The following is a 12,264-nucleotide window of genomic DNA, read 5'->3' on the forward strand; positions in this document are numbered from 1 at the left end:
TTTTGGTTGGCTAAGCACCAATGCTACAATTAGCATGAACAAGAGAAATAGGTGCTGCAAAACAATTACTTGCAAGGCAAATAAGTCGCTCGACTTTCACAACAAAATCCCTCCGAGAGCATTATGAAATGTCTTGCACACAAAGAATATGACATCGTTATCTCTTCCCAGGGCACAACCAGCCTAGTCATCAATCAGCTTTTCCAATTCTCGGATCTTGCACCAATGTGGACTAAATCATTCTCACATGAGACACAATTTGAAAGGCAGGTACACCCCGATTGAGCTACCCTGCCTCCATGTCTCTATACGAGTGCCCGCAAGATGGTCAGAAAGTCACCTGGCCACTTTGTAGGAATTGTTGTTGGGGAAACGGTATGGAAATTGTGGAACATCAGCACATGGGAGACAAGATGAGCTAAGACATTGTTACTTAGTCTTGCTAATTCAAGTTATACAAAGTAAATTTCACAATTGTCTCCATTTTCCTTGTACACGGTTTTCTTTGCGGCAGGTCAGCAGGAGAACTGCGAGACACGAACCATCCTGGAAAAACGGCAACAACAAACATGATTTACACATTGTTTTTGTTTTGTGGTCAACAGAAATCTCGGCTCGTGGAGGAGTTAAATGGGCTAGAGAGCAGCAGGTTCACAGACTGGCAAAGGGTCAAAGGAAAACAGGGAGACAAACAGAGTAAAAGTTTATAATTGGAAAAAAAGCTGGACTTACTGGTCAGTAAAGCTCACGCTTCAACGAGTATCCATTTGTCTTGGTCGCGGCAGATGTTGAAGTGAAAAAGAGATTGACAATTGAGAGAAAGCTTGAGAATCTCCACTTCACATCTGCCGGTGGTTGGATGAGTTGGTCTGGGGACCAATCCGAGCATCACTTGACTGTTGCAGAAGGCGTGGACGAGATGTTGTGGCCTTGCCCCATGTCCGTGACAAATGAAAGCACAAACTGCCCTTTTTGTTGAGAGATGGTGATTCAAATGGATTTCTTTACACCTCCAGTAAAACCACTTTTTTTTCTTTGTTGAAGATGACCACTTGATTGTTATTATTGAAGCCACACTGCGACCACGCCGCGACCACGCCGCGACCACGCTGCGACCACGCCGCGACCACGCCGCGACCACGCCGCGACCACGCCGCGACCACGTCGCGACCATGCCGCGACCACGCCGCGACCACGCCGCGACCACGCCGCGACCACGCCACGACCATGCTGCGACCACGCCGCGACCACGCCGAATCAAATAGTATCAAATCACCATCTCTCAACAAAAATGGCAGTTTGTGCTTTCATCTGTCACATACGTGGGACAAGGCTATAACATCTCTTCCACGCCGTCTGCAAGTCAAGTGGTGCCCGGATTGGTCCCCAGACCAACTCACCCTACAAGCGGCAGAGGTCACGTGGCAATTCTCAAGCATCTTCACTCCAACATCTGCTGTGACCAAGGCAAGTGGGATACTTGATGAAACTTTGGCTTTCCTGACTAGTAAGTTCAGCTTTTTGTCAACTATAAATTTTTACTGTTTTCATTCGACTTGATGAATAATGACAACCTGTATCGCTTTAGGGAGACAAAGACATTGCAATTATTTATCCAAGCAAATGCATTTATAAAGTAATAAAAACTTTTTTTTTCGAAAAAAAGTAAAAGGATGTCGGGATGGTCCTCGATGTTATTGCCTTTAAGAGAGGTAGCACAGAAATACACAGTCTGATGATGATGATGATGATGATGATGATGATGATGATGATGATGAATGAGAAGATTTGCCGGTTGTGAGCGATCTTGGTTTTTGGCTTTTGCCATGGTCTAGACTCTAGGGTACTGAAAAGTGATCCCTGCCTGGACAATCAGCTGAATAGACCAGGTAGGCTCCCATATGTAGCCCAAGCGACTTTTCAAGAGTCGATACTCCAACTTTAGTTTTGTAAATGGCGGGTGAGACTGTCATTATTTTTTCTGCACCATCACTTCATAGAGTGTGTTACCACCCTCACTCTCTGATAATACATATATCCGTGGGGCAATTACAAAGTTACATGCAAGAAGGTGAACTGCAAAGTGAGCCCGTCCAAAAAAATTGATATTTTAGACAACGACCTGATGGAAACTATTTAATCCCAAAAGTTTGGAGAGTAACAAGTGGTGCTTTATTTGTCAACGCCATTTTAGGTGAGCAGAAGGGAATCAGGACGATGGCGCGAGGCACCTTCAAGCAGAAACGATGAAGTACCTATTCTCTTCCCCCTCGAGGAGCTTTCTGTACGTGGCGATCTCTACGTCCAGCGCCAGCTTGATGTTCATGAGCTCCTGGTAGTCACGCACATGCCGAGCCATATCGTTCTTAGCCTTTGCCAACTCATCCTCCAACGTAGTAATGGCGGACTTCCCTTCCCGAACCGATGCCTGTCCACGCTCCTCTGCCTCCTGAATGGCACTTTCCATCTGTTTTCGCTGCCAACACAATGAGAACATCTTTTTAATACTCTTTCTTTCTGTTGGCACAATAAGACATAAACTGAAATGTCTGGGTTGGGTTTTTGTTGTTTTTAAATCATACAATCCTAAAACTTAACCCTGACATGATATGACCAAAACCTTTCTGCTCTGGCATCAGATGTGCTTCCATTACATCTCAAAAGGTGCATTTATATTGCTCCATTTGGCTAAGCAGAGGCAGAACAAGTGAGATGACGATCCCCGGAAGGCCAGTTTGGTTTACACTTATGCAGTGAGAGGTTATCCTTGTAAGTATTCGTCATTTTGCAGTTGCTGTCCAAATGTAAGAATAATGGGAAGTGCCCAAACGTGGTGAGGAAAGCACCCAAAGTCTCCTTGGCCTAGGTCTTGCAAATGACACAAGATTCCTGCCAAGTTTGCTGCTCGTAAGGGATTAAAATACATAAATGCTTGTAAGTGGCCCACCCAGAATTGGCTCTTCAAACCCAATCCTGCATCTAAACACATTTAAGAGGCTCGGTATAAGATCTTCATAGACCGAAGCTATAGATAAGTAGATTTGGGTTCTAATGTACCATACTCTGTTAGAGAGCGTCGGTGCTGCCGAAGCAGTTTCTTGGCAAAGGGTTATACTGGATGGTTTGCCATTGCCTTCCCAGCAGTACTTATGGCAGGAAGTTGGAATTTAACCATGGCGCAAGCGATATCTCACCTCCTCTTCGCAAAGAACACCGTGGGATCTGTAACGTCCGCCGAATAATGCCGGCAGATAGGACCCTCAGTTTAACGTCCATCCGAAGGACGGCACACACGTTGATGAATCACCCTGCCGGGATTCATAGCTGGGTTTATAGCTGGGACGGGATTCAAACCGAGACGAGACAGGTTTGAGACAAGTGTGAGATTAAAACAAAGAAAATGATTCCATTTACTTAACTCATTAACCAGCCTATTCCAGTCCACAGCAGTACAAAGGTTGCCCTCTACTTATGTTGAAGGGTGTTTCGCATGTTCATCAGCAGCAGCCCAATTTTATTCCCAAGCAGCCTTGGGAATAAAACCCACACCAGAAAGTGAGGAAAGAAACTCGCCCTTAAACACTCGACCAAACTGCAGGCTCGTATACAAAGCTCATAGACTGAGACAATGGATAACAAACTTTGAAGGTTAATTTTCAGTAGACATCCCTTTTTATGTTCCTCATTTTAATCAATCATATATTTTGAGTAATGATTTTAAAGTCTTCTGATGTAGTAATTACCTCCGCGACCAAAGGTGGACAGAGGTTTTGTATTCACTCCTGCTTGTCTGCCTGTGAGCAGGATATCTCAAAACGTCACGGACGGATTTGGACAAAACTTGGTGGACATGTTGGGTGTGTCACTGATAGAATTGATTTGTTTTTCGGTGAAGATCTGGATCCAGACACAAGAATTTTTTTTATTTAGTTTAGTGATTCTTCAGTATTGAGACATCGGCCCAAAAACTATATGTAGCACAATATCTCAAAACGTTATCGAGGGGATCGGACGAAACCTGGCGGATAGGTTGGGTGTGCGACAAGGAAGGATTGATTCAGTTTTGGTTCAGGTCCGAGTTCAGGTCCAGCCTATCAGTGGGATACAAGACGCAAACCGGACAACCTGGCGCAGGGAGGTATGTGCTGTACGGAGCGTTGTTCTAGTGAATTTGATGCGATTCTAAGCACATCGTCCCAACCTCGACGCTTTGCCTTGTTGGTCACCGGCTTGCTTACCTGCCTCTGCAGGGTGTCCATCTCACACCTAAAACGCTGTACGCGATGGCGAAGCTCCTCGATTTCACTCTTTGCATTGCGGAGTTCGCGGCAGTTTCGTTCAGTTGATTCATTCATGTCAGTGATCTAAATACAAAAAGACAATAGTTGATCATCTGTCATTATCCAATGTGGAATATTTTCAAAAAACATTAAAACCAGTTTTTCTACAGGATCTTAGGCTCATGGAAGAGCTGGAACACAAATTGCATACACAAACGAAAACAAATACATGAGACAACATCTGAGTTGACTTCAGACCAGTGCAGCAACTGAGCTTGGGGGAAGTGACATCTTTTCCCAGAGCATTCTGCACAGGTGGCGCCACCTTTTTTTTATAACATCTCTTTTTTCTGTACTCAGCTGGGAAACTAAGGAGGAATTTCCTCTTCCCCATGGATGCCAACCGATGGGGTTTGATAGTGCTCTATCCTTTTAAGTGCTGTGCATCAAGCAAGGAGCAACACATAACTTTTTAAAGTCTTTGGTATGACTCAGCCAGAGTCTAAATCGAACCACTGACCTCCCAGAAACTTAGCGGATGCTCTAAGCAAGAACTAAGCTCATGGTAGAGCAAGGTGACACAGGATAAATAAAGTAATGCACTGATATTGGGGCAGTGGAGCCACATTTGGACAAAACAAGCGAGGGAAAGAACAAACAAGACAAGAGGAAAGAGAGGAGGAGAGCAAACACAGTAGCCTGTAAGTCAGAGGGTTGGGTTAGGTAAGGTTAATGTGGGTAGAAAAGATTGTGAGTGGATATATTTATGAGATGGTAATGAACTGCCTATATGAAGTCCTGGAGGAAAGGGTGGAATTGAATGACCTCAGAAAGAGAGTTCTACAAATGGACAGACTGAAGAGAGCAGGCAAATTATAAACAAGAGCAGCAGCAGGCTTTCAGAGCATGGGTACTGATGCTATCTAGGCTTGCCACAGATGAAGAGTTCAGGCTGGACACAACTTATTATTTTTGTTTGTGAAGGACACCGAGACAAGAAGGCTGTGTTAAGTTAGGATGGAGCTGGATTGGTTGAGAACATGAGATTGGGAGGTAAACATTGAGTTGTGACATTCTGTTTTGTCACTCTTGAGCCTGATGTGAGGTTGTTTAAGGTGACAAATGGGATGGAGGGGTGGGGGTACATACACTAAAGATGGACGAGACTAGACATGGCACCAACAGAACTTTGAAGAAGGAGTCTGTCTGGAGAGTTCAGTCTTGAGAGGAGAAAGATGTTTTCTGGCTTGCTGAAGGATGGACACACAATGCGAGCCTTCAAGAGTAACTTAAAGTCACCCTCAGCTGGGTTCACCTTCCAAGTTGAGTAAAGCTGCGTGACCACAACTGCCTCACTACAAGATTCAGTTTACCAGGGCCGAGAGGATGGATAGGATATCCACAGAAGGGATGGGATAATCTTGTGCATGAGTGATAGTTGGCATTTGTGGAAGTATTTCCAGTTGGAATAAATATCGGATGCTATGGAGATGGTAGCCCACTCTTTTTGAGAGTGCAGGTTGCAGTCCCAGCCTGTTAGCCTATGCAACCAGCAAGTCTCTGCAGTGTTTAGCTCATTCCATAACAAGAGCCAGTGAGATATTGGCTTTGACCCAAAAATGTGAGCACCAAGAGGGGTAGAAGAGGAAGAGGAGAGATTGCGTAGAAAGTTAATCATCACCAAGTCCTGGAGGGAGGTCGTAGCAGCTCCAGAAATTTGTGTTGGAAGTTTATAGATTGGGTCAGTCCTACAGTCGCATAAGGTCTTAGCTGCAATGCCATGGGTGGTTGTTGCCGAAGTGACTGACACCCAGTCAGCTGGAATGGAGGCAAGTCACCACAGATGAGGAACATGGTTGGGATACAGTAGATTGTTATGAGTTGATCCATATTTACAGAATTCGAGGTGTGTTTGAGAGTCATCATCATTGGGTGGATGGTACACCACGCAGACAAACATGAGCGAAAAGTGATGCAAGTCAAATGACCACTGAAGACATTTTAAAAGTATTTATTTTCCTTCTACTGTGTGTGAAACCAGAGTTGGTGTCAAAGCCACCCAATGCTCGCCTGTTTATACATTTATCGTTTTTAAAAGACTAGTCTACTAATATTTTTTTATAAAGCATTGCAGCGAAGTGTGATCCAAATAATTTTAAAGCAATATATTTATATTTGTATATTGTAATCAGCAAACTAGTACACATATTAAATGAATGGCAAGCGTCTCGTATAAACAGGCGAGCATTGGGTGGCTTTGAAACCATCTTAGGTTGAAATTTTAAATTTTTTTAAAAATCATTTGTTAATTTCAACTTCACTTCATCAATAATATACCCCAAAGGAAACTCCATGCCAAATATCAGCATCCTAGTCCACATATTAAAAGAATGGCAAGCTTCTAAATAACTTGCACCAAAAACTTTAACGTTGATGTGCTACAAAAAAAGTTAAGTTCAAAACAGGTCAAAAATTTAAAACATTTGAAATTATTTTTTCATGTCAACTTCACTACATCAACAATATACCCCAAAGGAACCTCCATGCCAAATATCAGCATCCTAGTCCACATATTAATGAATGGCAAGCTTCTAAATAACCTGCACCAAAAACTTTAACATTTTCACGCTCACGCCGGGGGTATCACTGTAGCTCTCTGTTCTTTGAACAGGCAAGCTAAAAAAATGGTTTCAAAGTTTTTTTCAATCTGATTTTGAGCTTAACAATTGAAACGTCCTTCAAAAACACCGAGTTTGTAAGTAAAGATGCAATGTATGGAAAAACAAAAACATGGAGGTAATCTGGGACCATCATCAGTTTGAGTACATTTTCTATGGGTTGTAATAAACAAGGGGGAGTGGCCAACAACATTGACACTCAAGGGCATAACTGGAAAGTAAACGATTTACAAGCAATGATGTTATGCATTCAAGCTTCAAGTCAGTATCGAATGATGGGTTTAATTTCACCAAAAGCAGTGATGAAAGTATCTGCACTGGGGGTAACGGGAAGAAGTGGAATGATGTTAATGAGATGGAAGAGTAGGGAAGTGAGAACTGTTGCTGCATCCACAATGTTTTCAGGTTGAAATACCGTTTAGTTTCTCGACTGCTGACATCATAAGCGGCCACCTACATGTTGCAAAGATTTAATATTTACATTTACAGGAGAAACTGCTGTGATGTTCAATTTTCCTAAGGAGCATGTGGACAACCCTCAACAGGATAAGGAATGGACAAGCCGATGTGGCTGCCAGATGCATAATTGGTGCCACAAAACCTTGCCAAGCTGCAACTACAGAAACCTTGGCCAAAGCATGGAGCACATCATAACATCCTGTTCCAGACACAAGTTTCAGGTGACATCTTGGAGGTAAACTCTCTCTCCAGCAGGGCATTGGATTGTCTAGTTGACTCTTAACTAAAACTGTGATGATAGCTTCTGCTCAGCCAAACGAGAAAAGAAGATATATGATGCATAACTACGTACATGTAGATGACAACTATATTTTGCCACTGTAAGTGGTAGGGTTCGAAGGAGGACGGAAGTCTAATTATACCTGTTGTTGGCTTAATGGTTAGGGTGGTGGGCTTGGGATCCTAGGGTCCTGACTTAACATCCCACTCAGCTGTTGAATTAATACCAGGTGAGGTTGACTCAGCCCCTCAATTTTCTGAGCTCGGAAAAATGAATACCAGCTTGCTGGGATGATTGAGCCATTTGAGCATCCTGCGTTGGAGTGGTGACCCTTCCAGGATTGTGTCAAATAGCCAAGGAGTCTGGTTAGGCAGCACTGATCATGCACTGTACAGAGTATGGTCCCCAATGGAATGGAATGGAGAGGTCTAATTGTCATGAACCTGTTTTGTTTGATTTGAAAACGAACAATTCAATATTCATTCAGAAATGCCAAAAGCATTTATCCAAAGCTTGTTCACTTCAAAATGAAATGCAACTTTCATTTTTAAACATTTATCAATTCTTTTTCGAAATGATGTTGAAACCCATAAACGCAGCATACATTTGGAACTTGTGCAATCAGGTATACTGATTGGCATTAGAAAGCTTGCATGTGCTGAAATGACTTTAACATGCACAAAGATAAGCATGTTCTGTAACCAAACTCACTTTACTTTTGTACCAGCATTCCACCTCCTGACGACTTCTCGACGCGATGAGTCCGTAATTTGCCCTCACTTCATCAACTAACGACTCCAAGTTAAAGTTGAAACCAGTATCTTCCAGCTCAAGCGTCACAGTCATGTCCTGCACACGTTGCTCCATCTCATGTCGCTCCTACATTAACGCACTCACACCGTCACTTGCCATTTTCCACATCATATGTGGAACAGTAAGTTATCGTAAAACTATGTACATGTGGTGAAACAAAACCCCTACTGCATTAAAGAGATGTCTCAGGAACTCCAACTGAGAATTGAGTTCGTTCAATCTGGTCTCCATCGCCACCTTGGATATGTGAGATTCGTCCACAGCCTGAAGACAATATATGTATACAGTATATGCACAAGAGTCAAGATATGAAAAGATATATTCACAAAACCATACTTTATTTTGAAGTAGATAATGAGTTTCAAGCAGGATATGATCATCCACAGCGTGAAATGGCTGTGTTTATGTCATCTAAAAGGAACTGGATAATGGCTTCAGACTATAAAATTGCTCCAATTGGTCAATTACTGATATTATAATTTTAAATACATGTTTGTGTTGTTTAAATGAGCACCGTGACCTCTTTATTCCAGAATTGAGTGTGAGTCGCAACAAATGCTTCTTCAGTGTGACTAAAATAATGCTAAAGGCTAACATAAACCTCCTGTGTTAAAGAGCAGGTTGCGGGTCACCAAACATGTTCTGAAAATTTATCAGTACGATTATATGTGCATTAAATAGTTCGATGCAAACTATTGTGGTTGCCTAACTATTGGGAAAATTAATGAAATTTCTCGAGGCTGTTGAAAAAAAACAGCCGCGTGCCCATATATGGATGGTGACGTCACGTTCTCCAAAACAAAGCGGACGCTCACTCGCTCATTGAAGAAGTGTCCAGTTCAGCGGGCCGTTCTTTCGCTTTTTTGAGCTTGCAACTGTCTATATTATCCTTTTTTATTTTGAATTATTGTAGAACAAAGTTATTTGGATATTTTTACATCATGCCTCATATGTGAGTCGTCATGTTTTGCGAAAATGGCTGGAAAAGCGGTAATTGCTCCCACCGAGTCCCGAAGGAATCAAACATTCTCCGGCAGTGGATAAGATTTGTACAAACAAAACGGGCGAATTTTCCCCCAAAGAAAACGGGTAAAGAGGACCCTTTGGATGGACTTGTCATTTGTGGTGACCATTTCACAGCCGAGGATTACGAAGGCATAAACACATCTGATCACCACTCTGTGAATATGAGTTGTTGGTTGACAAGTTCTCTAGATACTGCTCTGTCACAGAATCAATTGTTGAGTTTAAGTGAGAAAAACCTTGAAATGTATTCTTAAAGAGTACATGGAAAAACACAGAAATAAACTTTCTGAAAAACACAAGCATGAAAAAATTTCTCGACAAATCAACTTATTATTGATTAAATAACTTTTTTTTAACAGCATCAGCAAATTGGGCTATTTCATTTCAATTGTAAAAAATTGATCAATTTTCCACTTTTTTTTCTAAATTTGGTAGAATATTTCCCAATGAGGCTAAACATGTTTTGGTATTTATATGCCACAACAGTCTCTTGAAAGTTGGGGTTGTTCTAACTGTTCACTTTCGCTGGGGTCAAGCTCAGCTGTCAGAAAGACTTCAATGCCAAGGCTACGGTGGATAATATATTTGGGTCCATTATTGATTCATTCTATTTCTGACTCTTGAGTGACTCGAGGGTTAAAAATTATTATATCAAGTCACAGACGAATCAAACTTTACGTTATTTTATGCATCGAACAAGAAAATGAAAATCTACAAACCAATTTGTCTGGTGGAGTCTGTCAGTGTGAACTGCCGGGCAGTCAGTGCTGCCACTTGTACACGAAATAGGCCGTTTTCTGGCACTTGCTAGTGGCTCAAATTTATATGGCTCAGGGCCAGAAACTCCATAGTATAAATTCCCATCATCCTCCGACTCGTCCTCGGCAATATCGGAATGAAAACACTCAATTTCATCGCCGCTGAAATCGCTCTCTGATTCGCATCTCGCCATTGTTCACACGCTGTTTCCAAATGTTCACGAAGTTTTCGGAGAATGTGACGTCATAGCATCTTCGGTAAATTCCGGTCTGTTTTTCGATCACTCACAAAAGTTTTGACTTAAAAGTTTATTTTAGCATAGTTTGAGTTTCAAATGTAAGAAAATAATTGCCCAACGATTATTAATGTGATTACAACCTTCGAATCACGAGAAGTCATCAGCGACCCAAAACCTGCTCTTTAACAATAAATATCTCACGAAAGATTACCTTATGAGTGATGACATCACAGTGATTCAAATCGAAAACAGAACTGAACTAGAAAGCATCTCAAAATGCAAAGCCCATCCACCTCCGCTTTGTACTCAACTTAAACTTGTCAAAAACAGCAGCTAAAAAAAAAAATAATGTACATTTTGTTAAATAGTGTTCTCCATGTTCTTATAATAAAGGTTTCTTGAAAATTTGATGACAAAAGCTCAAATGGTTAAAGAGTTATGGGCTGGACAGATATACTGACACTCAAATAATGGTAAATAAGTAAAGAAACAAGGAAGTGATGGCAAAACACTTCCTTCTCCTTCCACCTCAATCAAAGTTAAGTTTTTGAACTGGATTTGTCGTGTTTTTCTGTTATATTTTCGGCCCTGTGCTGTTCATAATTTCATCGAAAAATTTTCTATCTATAATTCCAGCAATCTGTGTGTGTGTGTGTGTGTGTGTGTGTGTGTGTGTGTGTGTGTGTGTGTGTGTATGTGTGTCTGTGACCGCTGTTTCTCGACAACCTCTGGTCTGATCTACTTGAAACTTGCCAGGTATATTGCTGGGGTCCTGCAGATATGCCTTTTCAAGGTTTGATATTAATCGGACAAGCGGTTCCCAAGTTACGGCCATTTATTTGCCAACCAATGACAGAACACGGTGCTATGACTTCACGGATGACGTCACAATTCTTCTTCTTCTTCTTTTTTTGCACGATTGTCGTCACAACTCTTCTTCTTCGTTTGATATGACGTCACAATTACGTACGGCCACGCACGTACGGGCACGCACCTCCGGGCCCGCACTGGTGTGACAAGTTGTACCTTGTTGTCGATATTGTTGAATTCGTTTTATCGAGTAGCCTCGGCCTTCTCGGATAGCCAAGTGCTAATCGTCTCGGTTTTCAGGTTGTTTGTCCTTCCGTTTCTCTTTTTTGTTTCTTTCAAAAAAATTTTCCTTTCTGCTTTTTTTCAAAATTATCCTATTCCCCAAGGTTAAAAAAAACTGTAAAACCCTCAAAAATCTTTCACTCCAAAACACGACCGTATTCTGCCTCTCACATGCACTTCCGATAGACATCTTTATTTTTCTTCTAACATTTTCTCAATATCGTCAATGAAGGAAACGCTTCTTCCTTCTTCCTTTAAAGGCTTTTTGAAAACGTATTAAAATGATTCACTTTCCTTATTTCTCAACAATCCCCTTGAAGAAATCCTTTTATTCAAGGTTTTGGGCCTCACTATCTGCCATGATCTTTCCTGGGAAAGTCACATTTCCAAACTGGCCTCCAAAGGCAGTTGCTGACTGGGCATCCTCTGTCGTGCAAAGTCCTTCGTTGGCACACCTGAGCTCCTGACCACATACGAAGCTTTCATCCGCAGTTTGATTGAGAACTGCTCTCCCCTTTGGGCTGCTGCTCCTGCCTCACACCCTGCTTGGCTTCATGCTCTGGAAACCAAGGCATTTAGGATCATTGGTATCTCCCACGATGAGGTTGAGTCTTTGGGTCTCCCACTCTCCTACTGCAG

At 42.0% G+C, this 12,264-nt stretch overlaps 1 protein-coding gene across 1 annotated transcript in view; it reads right to left on the minus strand.

Annotated features, from left to right (window-relative positions):
• Nucleotides 1-202: 202 nt before the first annotated feature.
• LOC147031710 (keratin, type II cytoskeletal cochleal-like) overlaps nucleotides 203-12,264 on the minus strand; it is a 32,897-nt gene continuing 20,835 nt past the window's right edge. The window contains exons 4-8 of the mRNA XM_085849870.1: nucleotides 8,679-8,774; nucleotides 8,409-8,576; nucleotides 4,239-4,364; nucleotides 2,256-2,476; nucleotides 203-546 (exon numbers count right to left, since the gene is read on the minus strand). Of these exons, the coding sequence (XP_085705996.1) occupies nucleotides 516-546; nucleotides 2,256-2,476; nucleotides 4,239-4,364; nucleotides 8,409-8,576; nucleotides 8,679-8,774 (642 nt within the window). The 3' untranslated portion in view covers nucleotides 203-515. The remainder of the gene's footprint in view (nucleotides 547-2,255; nucleotides 2,477-4,238; nucleotides 4,365-8,408; nucleotides 8,577-8,678; nucleotides 8,775-12,264) is intronic.

Source organism: Eptatretus burgeri, chromosome 2 (genome assembly GCF_056783735.1).
Source record: "Eptatretus burgeri isolate ZD-2024b chromosome 2, Ebu_testis_v1, whole genome shotgun sequence".
Lineage (NCBI taxonomy): Eukaryota > Metazoa > Chordata > Myxini > Myxiniformes > Myxinidae > Eptatretus > Eptatretus burgeri.